The sequence below is a fragment of the Sinocyclocheilus anshuiensis genome, unplaced genomic scaffold (genome assembly GCF_001515605.1).
Source record: "Sinocyclocheilus anshuiensis isolate Anshui unplaced genomic scaffold, SAMN03320099.WGS_v1.1 scaffold155, whole genome shotgun sequence".
Taxonomy (NCBI): Eukaryota; Metazoa; Chordata; class Actinopteri; order Cypriniformes; family Cyprinidae; genus Sinocyclocheilus; species Sinocyclocheilus anshuiensis.
Window position 1 is genome coordinate 508704 of NW_015549572.1, and position 15735 is coordinate 524438.

General features: G+C 39.0%; 3 protein-coding genes and 1 pseudogene across 6 annotated transcripts in view; 3 read left to right on the forward strand and 1 right to left on the reverse strand.

Moving 5' to 3' along the window:
- Nucleotides 1–2175, reverse strand: part of prpf4ba (pre-mRNA processing factor 4Ba) — a 7420-nt gene extending 5245 nt beyond the window's left edge. Inside the window, exons 1-4 of one of the 3 annotated variants that reach the window (XM_016445532.1) lie at nt 2109–2175; nt 641–1795; nt 351–491; nt 1–78 (exon numbers count right to left, since the gene is read on the reverse strand). In XM_016445532.1, the coding sequence (XP_016301018.1) occupies nt 1–78; nt 351–491; nt 641–1795; nt 2109–2155 (1421 nt within the window). In that variant the 5' untranslated portion in view covers nt 2156–2175. Of the gene's footprint in view, nt 97–350; nt 492–640; nt 1796–2108 lie in introns of all 3 variants that reach the window. The other 2 variants (XM_016445531.1, XM_016445530.1) reach the window with 2 other exon arrangements.
- Nucleotides 2176–2879: 704 nt separating this feature from the next.
- On the forward strand, nt 2880–7647 carry LOC107657449 (zinc finger protein 182-like). 2 transcript variants are annotated; one of them, XM_016445534.1, is made up of 8 exons: nt 2893–3263; nt 3675–4191; nt 4525–5227; nt 5311–5398; nt 5727–5951; nt 6700–6830; nt 7197–7323; nt 7415–7647. In XM_016445534.1, the coding sequence occupies exons 2-8, from the start codon at nt 3676–3678 to the stop codon at nt 7626–7628; spliced, it is 2004 nt and encodes a 667-aa protein (XP_016301020.1). In that variant the 5' UTR covers nt 2893–3263; nt 3675; the 3' UTR covers nt 7629–7647. The 2 variants fall into 2 exon arrangements, with proteins under 2 accessions (XP_016301021.1, XP_016301020.1); XM_016445535.1 differs by lacking the exon at nt 7415–7647 and having other exon boundaries at nt 2880–3263; nt 6700–6831; nt 7200–7283.
- A 901-nt stretch (nt 7648–8548) lies between these two features.
- On the forward strand, nt 8549–9881 carry LOC107657450 (PX domain-containing protein 1-like). The gene is made up of 6 exons (XM_016445536.1): nt 8549–8574; nt 8607–8898; nt 8991–9091; nt 9184–9298; nt 9392–9491; nt 9610–9881. Exons 2-6 carry the CDS (start codon nt 8649–8651, stop codon nt 9815–9817), a joined length of 774 nt encoding a protein of 257 aa, XP_016301022.1. The 5' UTR covers nt 8549–8574; nt 8607–8648; the 3' UTR covers nt 9818–9881.
- A 1936-nt stretch (nt 9882–11817) lies between these two features.
- Nucleotides 11818–15047, forward strand: LOC107657451 (melanopsin-like; annotated as a pseudogene).
- Nucleotides 15048–15735: the final 688 nt, after the last annotated feature.

Here is a 15735-nt window from a genome sequence, read left to right on the forward strand (position 1 = left end):
CTGCTCCTTCTCTTCCGCCTTTCCTGTGATCCCGAGTGTACCTGCTGTCTGCGCTCTGTCCTGTCACGTTCCCTAGATCTACACAATATGATTCTACTGAGAGATGTTGTAATAAGTAAATTAGCATTCAGATGTAAATGTGATGCCCCTTGTCATTAAAATTCCATTAAAGCCCTTCGCTTAAGGACAGCAACCAAATCTGTTTCTACAGAGGATGTGTAAAATAGGTACAAATTTATGAATTATTATTTGTGCATTTACTTTTAGCTCATTGAAGCTTATTGGATAGTTGTATCATCTAAATGGGGCGTTGTTGCACAGTTTTGAATGCTACTGCACACCACAGTCACCTGTGTCTGAGAGGAGACCTGCCAGTTCGTCTCCTGGGAGAACGGGACCTTCGTCTGACAGGCGAGTGGTTTAACCTTCGTCTGGAGTTCAGAGAGGGACTCCCCTCGCTACGGCCCCCTGCCACATCACGAGATCGCATCCTGTGAGTATAAGAAAACATGTAATTTTGAAATGTAATTTTGGGTAACAACAAGGAATGTTCATAAGAACAATATAAGTAATAATCTATTTATCTATCTATCTATCTATCTATCTATCTATCTATCAAAGATTTAAACAGAGCTAGAACCTGTCGTTGGAGAGTCTCTGTCGTTCTTCTTCTCTCTGTCTTCTCTCAACAGACCGAGATCGGCCTCTCCTTGGAGGGGATCTGTTGTGACATGAAGATCTGTCCTGTCTGGATGCCCTGTCTGTACTCTGGACAACGGGGATGTGTTCAGGTGAGCAGTGGCCCCTGGGTCGCACAGACAGGCTGTGTTGTTCTGGAGGTTGTTTTCTGCTAGGAGATCGATTCTCTTTTCCAGATGAGGCTTCTTTTGAGGGTGCTTTCACTGATTTCTCGTCTCTCTCCCTGTCAGCTTCTGGCGAGTTTGTGTTTCTTTCTTTAGATCTAGACCTGCTCCTTCTTTCTGAGGATCTGTGGTCTTCAATTTGCTCTTCAGGCCGTGTAGTTGATTTTATGTTGCTTGATGGCAAGTCCTTGGACTTCACAGGAGATTTAGACCTCTGACCACCATCTTTGGATCTCTCAATGCTCCGGGATCGTCTCTGCTCCCTCGCTTGGATGGGACCACTAGGTTTCTCACTGATGTTAACTTCTAACCCAGTCTTACTAACTCTTTTTTCTGATTTATGGGCCCGGACTGCCATCTTGTCAGACATGCTTCTATCTTCCAACCAGGGATCAATTTTTTCATTATCTATGTAATCCTGTCGAGATCTTCCAGCATGTTCCCGAGCATCAAAACCTTGTCTCTGTTGCTCACCATTTTGCACAGCTTGCTGGATCTCCCCATCCTCTGAATCTGAGTTATAACCCTGTAATATCAGTCCCATACCTGATTGCACAGCCCCTTCCATCAGCTCATTATCAAGCTCTGCTTGAATCATGGCCCTTTGTTTCTCCAGGTCCTCCAGAGCAGCAAGGTCATCAAGTCTGGATCGCTTTGGAGAGATGACTGCACCTTCACAGCCAGCAGAACAGTCTCTATCATCCTGGAGTGAAACTCGGTGTTTCCGCTTATGATTGTGTTTGTACTTGTGCTTGTGGTCCCTCTCATCTGGTGAGGGATATTTATGTTTTCTGTGCTTGCTGCGATGTTTGTGTTTTCTTCTCTTGTGTCTTTCCACCCTGGCAATATCCATGTTATCAGCTTTTCTAGCTCCATCTTCACCAGGTCCATATTCATTTTCATCCACACTGTCAGATCTCTCCACATCATCCCTGGAAAAGAGTAAATCACAGTACAATAATATTAACATACTTATCATAGTCTGGTTTTGATAAATGACCACAATTACAATGACAAGGTATTCAGGACGTATTTTCCATTGTCGATGGCATAAAGTATATACAAAAACATACTGCTGTTTTATGTTGACCACAGAAACAGAGAAGTGTGTTAACTGATATTGACAGAAAACTACATGTCAAACAAGTTGAACGGAAACGTTTTCATTTCCAATACATGTAACCCATATTTATATATCTAAATACAAAAATGATGCAATATAAAGTCAGTAAAGGCCTTACTTACACATAATCCTTCGCTATTGTTTTGGCTAACACGTCCATATTCGCCATCTTGATAGTTCCTGCTGAATCGTTTGACAAAGAGAGTCGATTCACAATTCAGTCTGGCTATGCTACCAGTACTAACTTAAAAATAAGCAATCAAATTGTCCTCCAAATATAAATTTAAAATGTTCGTAACATTCCCCTCTCGGTATACATTAGTGTACAGTGGTCAAAGCAAAAGGAAGTTTAGACCAAATTGACTGAATCACTGAATCGATGAATCAATCGTTTGGAGCTTTAACAAACCACGCATGCGCAGTGTCTATGAAACGCAGAAGAACGAACAAGAAGGCAGGGATGAATAAATTGAGAGAGATAAGGGTTCAGGACATAACATTAAAAGGACTACTGAGCACACAACATAGGGCACAGACTAGAATTATTATGGATATCTTAAGGGACACAGGGGTTTTTAATAGAGTATGAAGAGTTATAGGAGTATTGAGGAAGGTTACAATTATTATTAGTATCATTATTATTATATAGTAGAATAAGGATGAAGTGTGTGGATTTGTATGCTTGGGAGAGAAGGAGGAGGGAAGGAGGGAATTGGGTGAATTAGTCTGTAAACCTATTATCTGATCCACACTCCGGAGCCGATGGTGGCGGTAATGCACCAATAAGCTGGATGCCAACCGCCGTTAAACTGGTTATTATTATATAGTAGAATAAGGATGAAGTGTGTGGATTTGTATGCTTGGGAGAGAAGGAGGAGGGAAGGAGGGAATTGGGTGAATTAGTCTGTAAACCTATTATCTGATCCACACTCCGGAGCAGATGGTGGCGATAATGCACTAATTACGCTGGATGCCAACCGCCGTTAAACATTAAAAAGAAGAAGAAGAAGAAGAAGAAGGCAGGGATCTTAAAAATTACGTGGCTACGAACAGCTGTCATACATTTACTGTTCACTTTTTTTTTGCCCACACACTCAGTTTAAACCAGTTAAAATAGTGTTTGTACATGAAAATAGTGTTTAGGTTTGTCAGTATAGAGAATAATATAGAAAATGGCACATTTTACGCTGTATCTGTGTATGGTAATTACGCAGTGGTCCCTAAATCGCATGTTTGCTTCCACAAGTAATTTAAAGAGACAACGCTGTTTGATGCAGGTAAAGATATGCACAGAATTTACACATCATTGATACACATACACACACACATATATAGTTAAACTGGGAACGATTTAACAGTTAATTAACAAATATAGCTTGCTTTCTGAATTATTGGATGACTTTTGTGTTTATTGTAGCGCATGCTAGTAGTGCTAGTAGGTAACTTAACTAGTAACGTTAGTGTATATGAGCACATTCTACGTCTGACGTTATCATTGTGCTTCAGAGTGTTGTGCAATAACAGGCTGTACAATAAATCTACTTAATTAGCTGTCAATATATCCAATGCCCAATAGCCTTGTTGAAGTGTAAAACACTGAATGTTTCATACTCCAGATAATTTACAAGACTGCCTAATGACTGTCTGTGTCTACTGATCTATTTTCCACCTTCTCCATTGTTTCCCAGAATGGGTGGATTTAAAGATGCATACCAAGATGTTCAGCCAGTAACCCTTCGACTTGCAGAAGGAAATGTCATTTCCAGTCTCTACTGCAGCTCAGCCGAGGGCATTGAAGCTCACGTGTCCACTTTAGTGGAAGCTTTCTTAGTTGAAGTGTACCGATGTAGAGTCTGTCAGTTTACCAGCAGCCAAAATGCCAAGATTAGCCATCATGTCTTGGAAAGACATGATCCAGTGTCTCCATGTCCCCATCTGCCATGTCTGGAGAAAGAGGATGAAGAGAGTTTGGCTGTAGGAATGAGGGTTCATGATGAAGAGGAGGTCGACCACAACAGCTCTCCGTATGACCTAGAGACTGATCTCCATTCTTGCTCAAAAAGCAGTGATGATCAGATGGACATGGAGCGCATGTCTTTCCTCCTCCCGATGTATGGCATGTTTCAAAACATCAGCCCACGGTCATGTGACATTGGCTTGGGCTCCAACTCTGATGGGAACTTGCATGTGGCACAAACTTGTGAGGTGACTAAAGATTTGTGCAGTGTTAAAGGTATAGTCCACCCTCACCTTCATGTTGTTTCAAATCTGCATGACTTTCTTTTTTTTCTGTGAAACATAAGATATTTGGAAGAATGTTGGTAACCAAATGGTTTTGGTTCCCAATGAGTTCCATTGTATTTTTTGTCCATGCAATGGAATTCAATAGGAACCGAAACTGGCTACCTACATTTTTCAAAATATGTTTGTAACGACATGAGGGTGTGTAAATGATGACAGAATTTTCATTTGGAGTGAACAGTCAAATTTATTTAGTTTGAAATGTGAGAAAATGCAACTGTAAATGTTTTTTTGAAGGTAAGCACGCTCTTTGAGGAGGATAGGCATGATGAGGATAGCGAGGAGGAACCTGTGTTTCAGCTGGAGGATGCTAACACAGGTCTGGCCGTTCCTTTGAACAGTGGAATGGACACAGAAATCCAGGATGAAGAGATGGCCCAGTCGGCTCATCTCATGACTCTTGGGTTGTGCAGAATTTCAAGCACTAAGTGTCAACCTCAGTCTGCGACCTTGGCAAAAAGCCTGTCCCATCCAGAAGGTGAACAGGATGCTGGACATGCCAACATGGATGCTGAAATGCAGAAGCCATCTGAGGAGGATGGCGGATTGGCCTGCATCCTCTGTCAGATAGTTGTATCTAGTCGTAGTATGATAGAGGTGCACCTGAAATGCCATAGTGGAGACCAAGGCTTTAGGTGCCCTCGCTGTGGTTGGGAATCAGAAGACTGGGTTGATATGGAGCAGCACTGGAGAGGACATGGTAAAATAAAAGGCTCAAAGAGGCATAAATGTAGCGTTTGCCCCAGGACATTTAGGAGAGTTGACTCTCGTGACGCACATGAAGAAAGGCATAATCAGCGGCATCACTGTCGGTCTGTGTCTGGGGGTCTGGTGCAGTGTTCTCTGTGCCTGGAATGGTGTCTCTCAGGGAAGGAGTGGGTGATACACCAACAATGTCATTTTCAAGGAGGCTTTAAATGTTTACATTGTGATTTCAAAGGTACATATCATTTTACCTCTATTTTTGCAGTTTCTTATATTTCTCTTATTATTTTATACTTTACTCTTATATTTCTCTTTTAGAGAAGTCATGGAATAAGACCCTGAAGCATATTCACACTCAACACAAACAGCTTGACACAAGTCAAAAGAAACAGGTTGCTCACAGTAGGTAAGTATCAAATGTAAGTATCAAATTGGGGAAGTCGTGGCCTAATGGTTAGAGAGTCGGACTCATACACTTCACTTTGAAATGTTTTCATTCAAATTCATTTTTTTTGTCATCTAATTCAAAATGCTGAAAAGCATTGGTTCTCAACTGGGGGAGGCGGATCTCACTTTGGGAGAAGTATAATTTACAGAAACTATGAGTGTGTCCACAGTTCAAAAGTATTCAAATATTGTTGGGAGTCCAAAAAACGTGAATCTGGTGAAACGGTTGAATCTGTTACTCTGCTTAAAAGCCACTGTTGAATGTTGACTTCTTTGTCTGTACTCAGAGAAAACCAGCAACTTAACACATCCACCAGGCACCCAGAATGCCTGAGAAGGATGAAGCCTGAGTCGTGGTCCCAGGTTAGGAAGAACAGGGTGAAAAACAGGGTTGTGGCAAGGGAAAAAGGCAATGAAAGAGGAAAGGACAGAGTGGGACACCTGAAGAGTGACACAACTGTTGGACTCACTGTTTCTAGACAGAAAGAGTTCTGCTGCAACCTCTGTGACAAGTATGAGAATGATTTCATTCATTACTGATTTAAGTCCACATTAGACAGTAATTATCTTAACCAAAAGAATGCTAATGATGTTTAGCATCTTAAGGTGGTTGTATTTTATAGTACGTACAGTTCAAAAGTTTGTGGTCTTTCGATTTTTAAAATGTTTTTGAAAGATGTCTCTTATGCTCACCAAAGCTTTGATAAAAAAAACCCAGTAATACTGTGAAATTGTACAATTTAAAATGACTGTTTTCTGTTTTAATGTAATTTATTCCTGTGATGCAAAACTGAATTTCCAGCAGCAATTACTCTAGTATTCAGTGTCACATGATCCTTCAGAAATCATTCTAATATGCTGATTCAGTGCTTAAGAAACATTTCTTATTATTATCAAAGCTGAAAACAGTTGTGCTTCTTAAACTGTGATATATATTTTTAGGATTCTTTAAAGAGAAGAAAATTCAAAAGAACAACATTTATTTGAAATGGAAATCATTTGTAAAATTGTAAATGTCATTACAATGTAATTTAACATGTACTTGCTGAATAAAAGTATTAATTTCTTTAGATTTTTTTTTCTAACCCCAAACTTTTGAGCTGTAGTGTATAATATTTTTATAGTGGAAATGCACTGGAGTGATTTACGTAGTATCTGTCCGAATAAATTAAATATTTCCTTAATATACCATATTACTTTCTTTTTCTTTTGAGATAACTGTTGACTGTAATTTTATAATTTATCTTTATCTCTGTACAGGAAGTTTTCTACAAAGATGACAATGCGGCGTCACATGGGCATTCATCAAGGAGATAAGCCATTTAAATGTCCACACTGCCATTACTGCGCTCGTCTCAAAGCCTCGCTCATACAGCACCTCCGCGTACACAGGTGCAGTTGCAAACACATTGTAGATATCTTCTTTTAATATTAAATATTCTTCTTTATGTATATGTATTTGGTGCAGTGGCAGTAGATCATTGTTTTGGAATTACAGTGATACATCTTGTCCACCGCCTTTATTAGCCTTGGTCACTTAACAGAAATTATGATCAAAGCCGAGCCAATAAATGACTTTCCCATGGTACTTTATTTAGAAATCTAGCAAATATATGGAGAAAGACGGCTCATGGTGACATGCAGAGATTTAGAGCTTCATGGAAGTCCTTTCAAAAGACTGGTTCTCATGGAACAGTTTCCATGACATTGCTCTGCCTGAGTGTGGGAATTCCAGTGATGTGTTTTTCTTCTTGCTTTAGGTGAGAAGCCATACAAGTGTTCGCAGTGCTCCTATGCTTCTATTGACAGAAGCTCTCTGCGCCGACACTTAAGGACACACACACAAGAAAAGCCTTACCGCTGCCAGTACTGTCCTTACAGCAGGTACATACATTCATCTGTCATAAAGTTGACAGGCTACACTTGTTTCATACTACATCTGTAACTAAGAATGAGGCTCTGCATTTCACTTCAGTATCCAGAAGAAGAGCTTAGACCTTCATTCATGGCGTCATCACACTGGAGAGTCGTTCCCTTGTCACCTGTGCCAGTATTCCACACCAGACCGCCAGCTGCTGGTGCGACACAAGAGGAAACATCACAGTGCTGAACAAACCGCAGCACTGGAGCAGAGGAACTGTTCTGGTTCCCAAACCGCACCTTCTCAAAGAGCACAAACTTCCAAATGATATTTATGATTTCTAATAAAACTTTTAAGTTAAATTTTACTGTGACAAAGCAAAGTATTGTTTTGTTAATTATGCAAACTTCTTGTAATGATTCAGTAAATTCCATGTGCTGCTAGTGAAATGTTATTTCATGGTTTTAAATAAGAATAGATCACCTCAGCACTGACACATTAACTCAAGTCATGGTTTAATAAGTTCAGTGGAATGTAGGTGAATGTTATTTGTTCTATTTCGGTGAGTGGTTAATTATAGTTTTAAAATAGAAAGCGATTAAAGGATTGACCCATGATGCAGCAAGCTTAATACTGATTTTAAAACGACAAGCAAATCCTACTACCAATCCAATAGAAACTGGATTATTTCACCTGTTGCTCAACGCACGAGCAGCCAAATTCATATGATCAGAGGAATGGAAGCTTTAATTTGTCGTTTTATTTTAATTAATTGTTTTAAGGCTATCGTTGATTTTAACATCTTTTCTGTTAACATCCTCTATGGGTCTCATTTTTTTCAATGACCCTTTTCACCTCGAGCTCAACTTTATGCAAACGAGCAGCGATCGATACGCTGTAGCAACAACCAATGAAATTGCAGCTAGTGACCTGCCGCCTGATGCAATTGGATGCTGTGGCAGAATAGGAACGCCTCCTTGCATCCAGCAAGATAACAGACTAGAAGACCTCCATCGACTTAATCGATGTGTGAACGCTCCCACTTGAGAAATTCCTAATTCTGGAAGAGAATTCATAGGGAATGTGCACAAATGGAGCTTTCAGAGCTCATTGTCTGCAGGCGAAGAGAAAAGCGGAGGAGTTTGAAGTTTGTTCAGCTCGTGTCAGAAGATTTGCGAACTTGTGTCAGATAATAAGCCCCATCTAATTTTGATGGGATATTTGTCGTGTTATCAATTGAATTTTTTTTTTTTGCAGCGGAATACATTTCTTATTTCGTGTTATTCGATTTAGTTTAAATGATAATTACTTTAATTACTATTTAATGTGTTTATGATACGAGTCCGTTATGACAGGTGTTAATATGGAGACCTTTCCTCAGCTAACCGTAAAGGACTGTTGGGTCGTTGGGCTCGAGCGCTTCGCTGTTGGTGCTGCTGGAGAAGAAGAGGAGTTTTTCGAGATTAGGATTGAATGGTTTGAAAAAAGCATAACATATCTGCGAAGGAGATATTACGATCTAGTGAAACTTGTTAAGAATTTAAGTATATCATTTCCAGACGACAGAGGACGTTTGTCTCAACCAATGATGCTTAAGGGTATGACATTTATGCACATTTGTGACATTTGAAATAAGTGGTCATTTAACTGATTAGAGACTTCATTATTCTATGTGTGTATGTTTTATCAGCACTACAGAGGATAAAAGAAGCAGAGGAAAACAATAACGTTAAAACGAGGTTGGATGAAGTGGAAAAATTACTGAGAAATATAATCAAAATGCCACAAAAGGTGCTTCATTAGACTAGCCTATCAATTCACTGTCAGTAATAAATGTATTGATGCCCTATTGTAAATAATTATGCAAGTAATTTATTTTCCAGTTCTCTCACTCTGAGGCAGTTCTTACATTTTTCAAGACTTCTCCTCTTGACTACACTTTGAAAAGCTTGTATGAACCAATCCAGCCTCTCTACCAGAGTTCTGTCACTGTAGCTGGTGTGTTCGTGAGTTCTAATGTTGTATTGATCTTGAACTGATACTTGATTTTAAACTGTAGTTTTTAAGCTAATATATATTGCTTTTCTACAGATGTAAGAAGGGCCAATGGGTTTTGTTTGGCCAATACAGAAACTGTTCTTTTTGATCCGTATTTACTAGCACAAGGAGCAGAACCATCATCAAAGTACAGGTAAATATCTGACAAATTAACATCCTAATAGCTACTCTTCTCTTCTGTTGATATATTGCTCAAGCAAATTTGACATATGTGGAATCAAAACGTATGTGTCTTATTTCACCACATCCAGCTCTGAGGTTGAGTCCCAGATGTGGACTGGAATGAGAAATGGGATCAGATGCATCAAGGAAACTGTGCATAAACCTGGCAAGTGCCTTAAGACTGCTGGTACCCCTGAAAGTAAAGACACAGACCATCAACCGAAAATATCACAGATTACCACCAGCAACATGACCTACCTCGACCTACAAGCCTGTGAGACAGACATTCTTGAATGACATAGTGCACTTGACAATGTAATTACAGCTTTCTAGTGTGGAAGTCCACAGAAATATTAATTTTTAAGGTTTAGTCTGTAAAAATAATATTTTTTAAATAAAATAATACATTTCTAAAGGATTTCTAAAGATTTCTAAAAATGGATATGAATAATATTTTTTTTAAGTTAAAGCTGCAGTCCGTAACTTTTTTTGGTTAAAAATGATCCGAAATCAATATTTGAGCAAGTACATAACCAGCCAGTGTTCAAAACTATCGCCTTACTTTAGCCCGATTCACAACGGTTAGCTTATAATAATGTTTTCTAATTTGAGTGGTATGGGTAGGTTTTTGCGGGAAATTCGAGCATGGCACTGCGTCATTATGTCACGTCTGTAAACATAAAGAAGTTCCGGCAGCTACTAGGCTATCGCATGTGAGGATCCTGCAGGTGGCGGATCATTTATAGCCTTTTCTTACAGCAACTGGAATAATTAAATGTATCATTTTGATTGCGGATTGTAATACATAAAGCATTATGTGTTTATGAAACACATGTGAATGAAATTAAATTATATTCCAGTTATAAATGTGCTTGATTATAGCCTGGGATTACAAAGATTTGTATTTGAAAGAAAACCAGTTCGAAGGGAGCATAATTTGCTTTTTGGGTTAAAAGAATTTCTTAATATGAAATTCGAAGAGTATGACAATTAGATTAGACTGTACAAATATTGAAATCTACACGCTAATACACACCATACACATAGTGACGCAATACTGATGTTGTTAACATCAATCATTTGAGAATAAAGTATAACAATAATAATAATTTGAACGGTTTGATGTGATATGAGCTAACCGATCTTTAGATTTAATCACCATTGGTAGTGAGATTTATGGTAATGCTTTTTTCCTCAGTTGGTCAGAACAAATGTGGCAGACTTGTTACTTACTTGTTCAGATGGCAATATACGGTGAAAATTCTTATTTGGGTCATATTCCAAGACGTAGGCTAGAATCTGTGATTGTGAAGTACAGTGAATATCCACACCGGTGCGGTGACTGACTGCCACACATACTCTTCAGAACATTAGATTCATCCGCGCTGGAGCTGTGCCGACTCACAACCAATGCAAGCTAGATAATTCCGCACACAGCTGCAATTCCAGGTTTTCAAACAGAGATGGCGACAAAGAGGCAAAACTTACGGACTGCAGCTTTAAGATGAACTAATATTAATTAAAAAAAAAGTTAACCACGCCTGATTAATGTTCTTTGGTTCATTTGCTAGCATTTACAAATCATATAAAATGGTTAGTTGATGAATGATATCTTAAGGTCATTTATTGTGAATGAAGTCAACCAGTTATGGAAAATGTTCTATAAAGTTGTTTTACACTATATAGCCAAAATGTATGTTGATACCCATCACATATGGTTGTCAGTGTTGTGGGTAATGCATTACAAATAACGTGGGTTACGTAATCAGATTACTTTTTTTCAAATAACTAATAAAGTAATGCATTACTTTTAAGTTTACAAGACAATTTTCTGAGTTACTTTTCAAATAAGTAGTGCAGGTTACTTTGTTTTGCATTTATTCACTGACACCACTCCTGCCCCTGTGTTGAGAGAAATTGGGAGTGAGGTGCAGAGGCACTTTCTTCAGGCTGAGGCTAGTCTTACATTTATGGTGAAAGTTTTTTTTTTATTATTAAAAATAAATAAGCCCAGCTCAGGTGACAAAAAGTAACGCAAAAGTAACAAAACACATTACTTTCCATAAAAAGTGACTGAGTAATGCAATTAGTTACTTTTTTATGGAGTAACGCAATATTGTAATGCATTACTTTTAAAAGTAACTTTCACCAACTCTGTATATGGTTGTTGAGCATTTAATATAATATCCTTTGGCATGAATGGTTTCCACTCTTCTTGTAAGTACTCAAATATGTCTATGAGAATCAGGCATGTGTCAGTGACTCAAATATGTCTATGAGAATCAGACATGTGTCAGTGACTCAAATATGTCTATGAGAATCAGACATGTGTCAGTGAGGTCAGAAACTGATAGGATGATGAGGACTGGCTCGCAGTCAGCATTACTGTTTATTCTACAGGTGTTCAGTGGGGTTCATGTCTGGGCTTTTGTGTAGGCCTGTCAAGTTCTTCCTCAGTAAATCATTAATTTATGGGAATTGCATTGTGCACAAAGGGGGCATTGTCATGCTGTAGGAGAAAAAGTCTCTCTCCAAATTGTTGTCACAAATTTGGAAGCACACTATTCTAAAGAATGTAATTGTATGTCATTGTATTTTTGAGATTTTTTCCCTCTCTGGATTTAAAGGGCCTGGCCAAATAGTTTGCCCATTAACTAGAAACGGCATGTTCACATACTTTTTTGCCACTTACTAAACTCAAGGTCAAAATAAAACTATATTCAGTTTTAATAATGACTGCTAAGACACATTCATCTGTTTTTTTTTCTAAAGTAGGCCAAGTCCTTATTGTTAAAAAGATTGAAGGCTATAGGCTGATCATTATTTAAATGGAACAGGGAGAATCATTTCAGTTCATGTTCAGGTCAGTGAGCAGTTCCCATGATGAAGGATGTTAATCAGTCTTTATTGGAGCAGTCATTGTGCTCCACTTTGACATTGCATAAATTGATTTGGCTCACTGCATCCACTCAAACAATCCATACATCCTTATTTTGGGTCAAAAAGTGCTTTTTTCCATCAACAGCTGCCCTAATTTACTTCTCTAAACAACAAACAGTGGAAGCATTTTTATATTTAATGACTTCTAAAAATCGAAACCGCTTTTCATGGTCTACATTTCCTCCTTTACCTCTCACAGGGTTATCCAACTCACTGCCAACATTTCAAATGAAACATTCAAACTTGAAATAATGTTATCTCTTTCTCTATGTCAGTCCCATTAATTATCAATATTATACATAATTTTAGCTTGTATTCACAGGGTAAAGTTTGCCAACACTCTATACAAATTTATCTTCTTATTTCTTATAAAAAAAGACTAAAGCAAAATCATCCAGATGATTTTAACAAGTTAAAAATATTTAGAGTACTTTTTTAACGTAACCATAGGCCAAGTGACAATTTTTGTCCATTACAGCAGGCCACGCCACAAACTACTTACTGATCAATAATAACTTGGTGGTGCATTGATTAGTATATAAAAAGCTAATGTATTGTGCCACCATTCACAGACTGACACAGAGAGGAGAACAGCACTGTTTATTATTTAACACGAGAATTTAACCGTTTTTTTCACTTCTCTCAATACAATTACCATCGCTTTTGTATACAATCATTTACGACTCTGAGACATCAAACCTCACAACATGAGCCATCACTCCTCATGGAGAGGGCATCATTGTGTCCCTTGAGACATCAACTGCACTGCAGGCTTTAAGGAGTCATTGGGCAGCAGGAGCTACAAGTTGCTCCATGTGCCTTTCCATGGGCCGACCCATAGCCACCACCATGAGCCTCCACACCTGTTCCCCACCGTGGATGTTCCTGATCATGCCCACTACATCATCGGCTCTGTCATCTTAATAGTCGGCATCACCGGAGTGATTGGAAACGCACTGGTGGTCTACGTGTTCTGCCGTAGCCGTACTCTTCACACCGCAGGGAACATGTTTGTGGTGAACCAGGCTGTAGCTGATTTCTTCATGTCCCTCACCCAGTCACCGGTGTTCTTCACAGCCAGCCTGCACAGGCGTTGGGTGTTCGGCGAGCGCTCTTGTGAGCTCTACGCCTTTTGCAGCGCTCTCTTTGGGATCTGTTCCATGATGACTTTGACTGCCATAGCTGCCGATCACTGCCTTGCCATAACTCAGCCTCTCGCCCTCGTAGGCAGAGTTAGTCGACACAAAACAGGTGCGGTATTGGCCGTCGTGTGGCTCTACTCCCTGGGCTGGAGCCTTCCACCATTCTTTGGCTGGAGTGCTTATGTTCCAGAGGGTCTTCAGACTTCCTGTTCTTGGGACTATATGACCTTCACTCCTTCAGTGCGTGCGTACACCATCCTCCTCTTCATTTTTGTGTTCTTCATCCCACTAGGCATTATTGCCAGCTGCTACTTTGGAATTTTCCAAGCTATCCGAGCTGCGGCGAAGGAAATACGAGAGTTGGATTGTGGGGAAACGCACAAGGTGTATGAACGCATGCAAAATGAATGGAAGATGGCGAAAGTCGCCCTCCTGGTCATTTTGCTTTTTGTAATATCGTGGTCGCCCTACTCCGTGGTGGCCCTCACCGCCACGGCTGGCTATTCCCACCTCCTGACTCCCTACATTAATTCAGTACCTGCTGTGATCGCCAAGGCCTCAGCCATCCATAATCCCATCATCTACGCAATTACGCATCCGAAGTATCGGGCGGCTATTGCCCGTTACATTCCGGTACTCTGCCCCATCTTGCGTGTCAAAGAGAAGGATCTCCGTTCCTCTTTTAGCTTCGGAAGTGTCAGTTCCCGTCGTCCGACCCTCACCAGCCAGTGCTCTCTGGGGGTTAGCATCGGCAATGCTGCACGAGCTAATGGCTGCTGGGGGAAGACGCGCTTGTCTTCTGCTTCAGATAGTGATTCTTGTTGGAATGAGAGTGAGGCTGATGGTTCCAGCGTCAATTCCCTGACCTTTGGTCGTCGTGTGTCCATGGAGATCTCTACAGATACTGCCATTCTCTCACCAGGGTCAAGTACTAACAGCTCCAGTGGGCAGAAGCCGGAGAAGATGCACAAAGTTGTAAGCGCACCGGTGCCGTCTATTACTTTTGAAACAGATGCAGCCGATGGCGAGTCTCTGTCTGATGGGAAAGCTTTGCTCCTTGGGGGTAAAGAAAGGGAATGATGCAGTGCTTCAGAGTAACTTTGGTACTAGTAACTTTAGTAGTTGCTTTGGCCTATTCTTTTTTTAATTTAAATATATATTCACATGCCCTTCTGTACTTTACAAGCCTCTGTCTTGTTAGTTTTGTGAACTTTGTTTTTGAAATTAAACGATTTTCAGGTTTGTGTGAATTTAGCAGATGCATTTATTAACTTCAATGATTTCCTTCATAAAATGTAAGCGTTTGTTAATTACTTTCTTTTTATTAAAACCTTTATAATAACCATCTTTTTCCCCCTTGTTTAATCTGAGGATATTCTGGTGTGGATTTTAATAGTTGAGTAAATGTATCTAAATGATGTTTGGCATCATTTTTATTTAAATAAAAGAGCATATACAAATATCTTAAGTAGTCTTGTTTATTTCTAACATTCATTGTATTTCTAGCACCCATTGTATTTCTAGAAATAAAACATCCAGAAAAATGTAGTGCTTTTTCATGTTTTATATTTGGGGTCCAAAATGTTAACAGTTCTCACACAGGCATTAAAGGTTATTTTCCAAAAGTTTAAACCTCACATTTAAAGTGAATATAAGGTCACATTTAGTTTTGCAAGGAAAAAAATGGCAAATTTGGTTGAGGAGTAAATTGGACTTTGAATTAGTGTTTGAAATGCCTGATTCATAAATGTTTGAAAATTGTCTAGGACTGTAAATACATTCATTTTGTCTCATGTACACAACTTAGACAATTCCTACAGTGGCTCTAAAATATTTAGACAATTAAAATACTAAAATACATAAAAATACATTAAAAAACGTATGAATTTCATTTTGTAGAAGACTGTCAGAACTTGCACTTTATATTATATAAACTTTATTTGACCCTCTCTAACTCTAGCACTCTCTATTCTAATTTTATTCTTAAAAAAACACTTGTCCCTTTTAGACTTGCACTCTATTCATTTGCTGCTTGTTTTCTTAAAAAAAAAAACGAACTTAACTGCTTTCTAATCTTTTTGTATTCTATCTGTTTTCTTTTCATTTATTATAAAATTAACAAAAGCAAAAAGA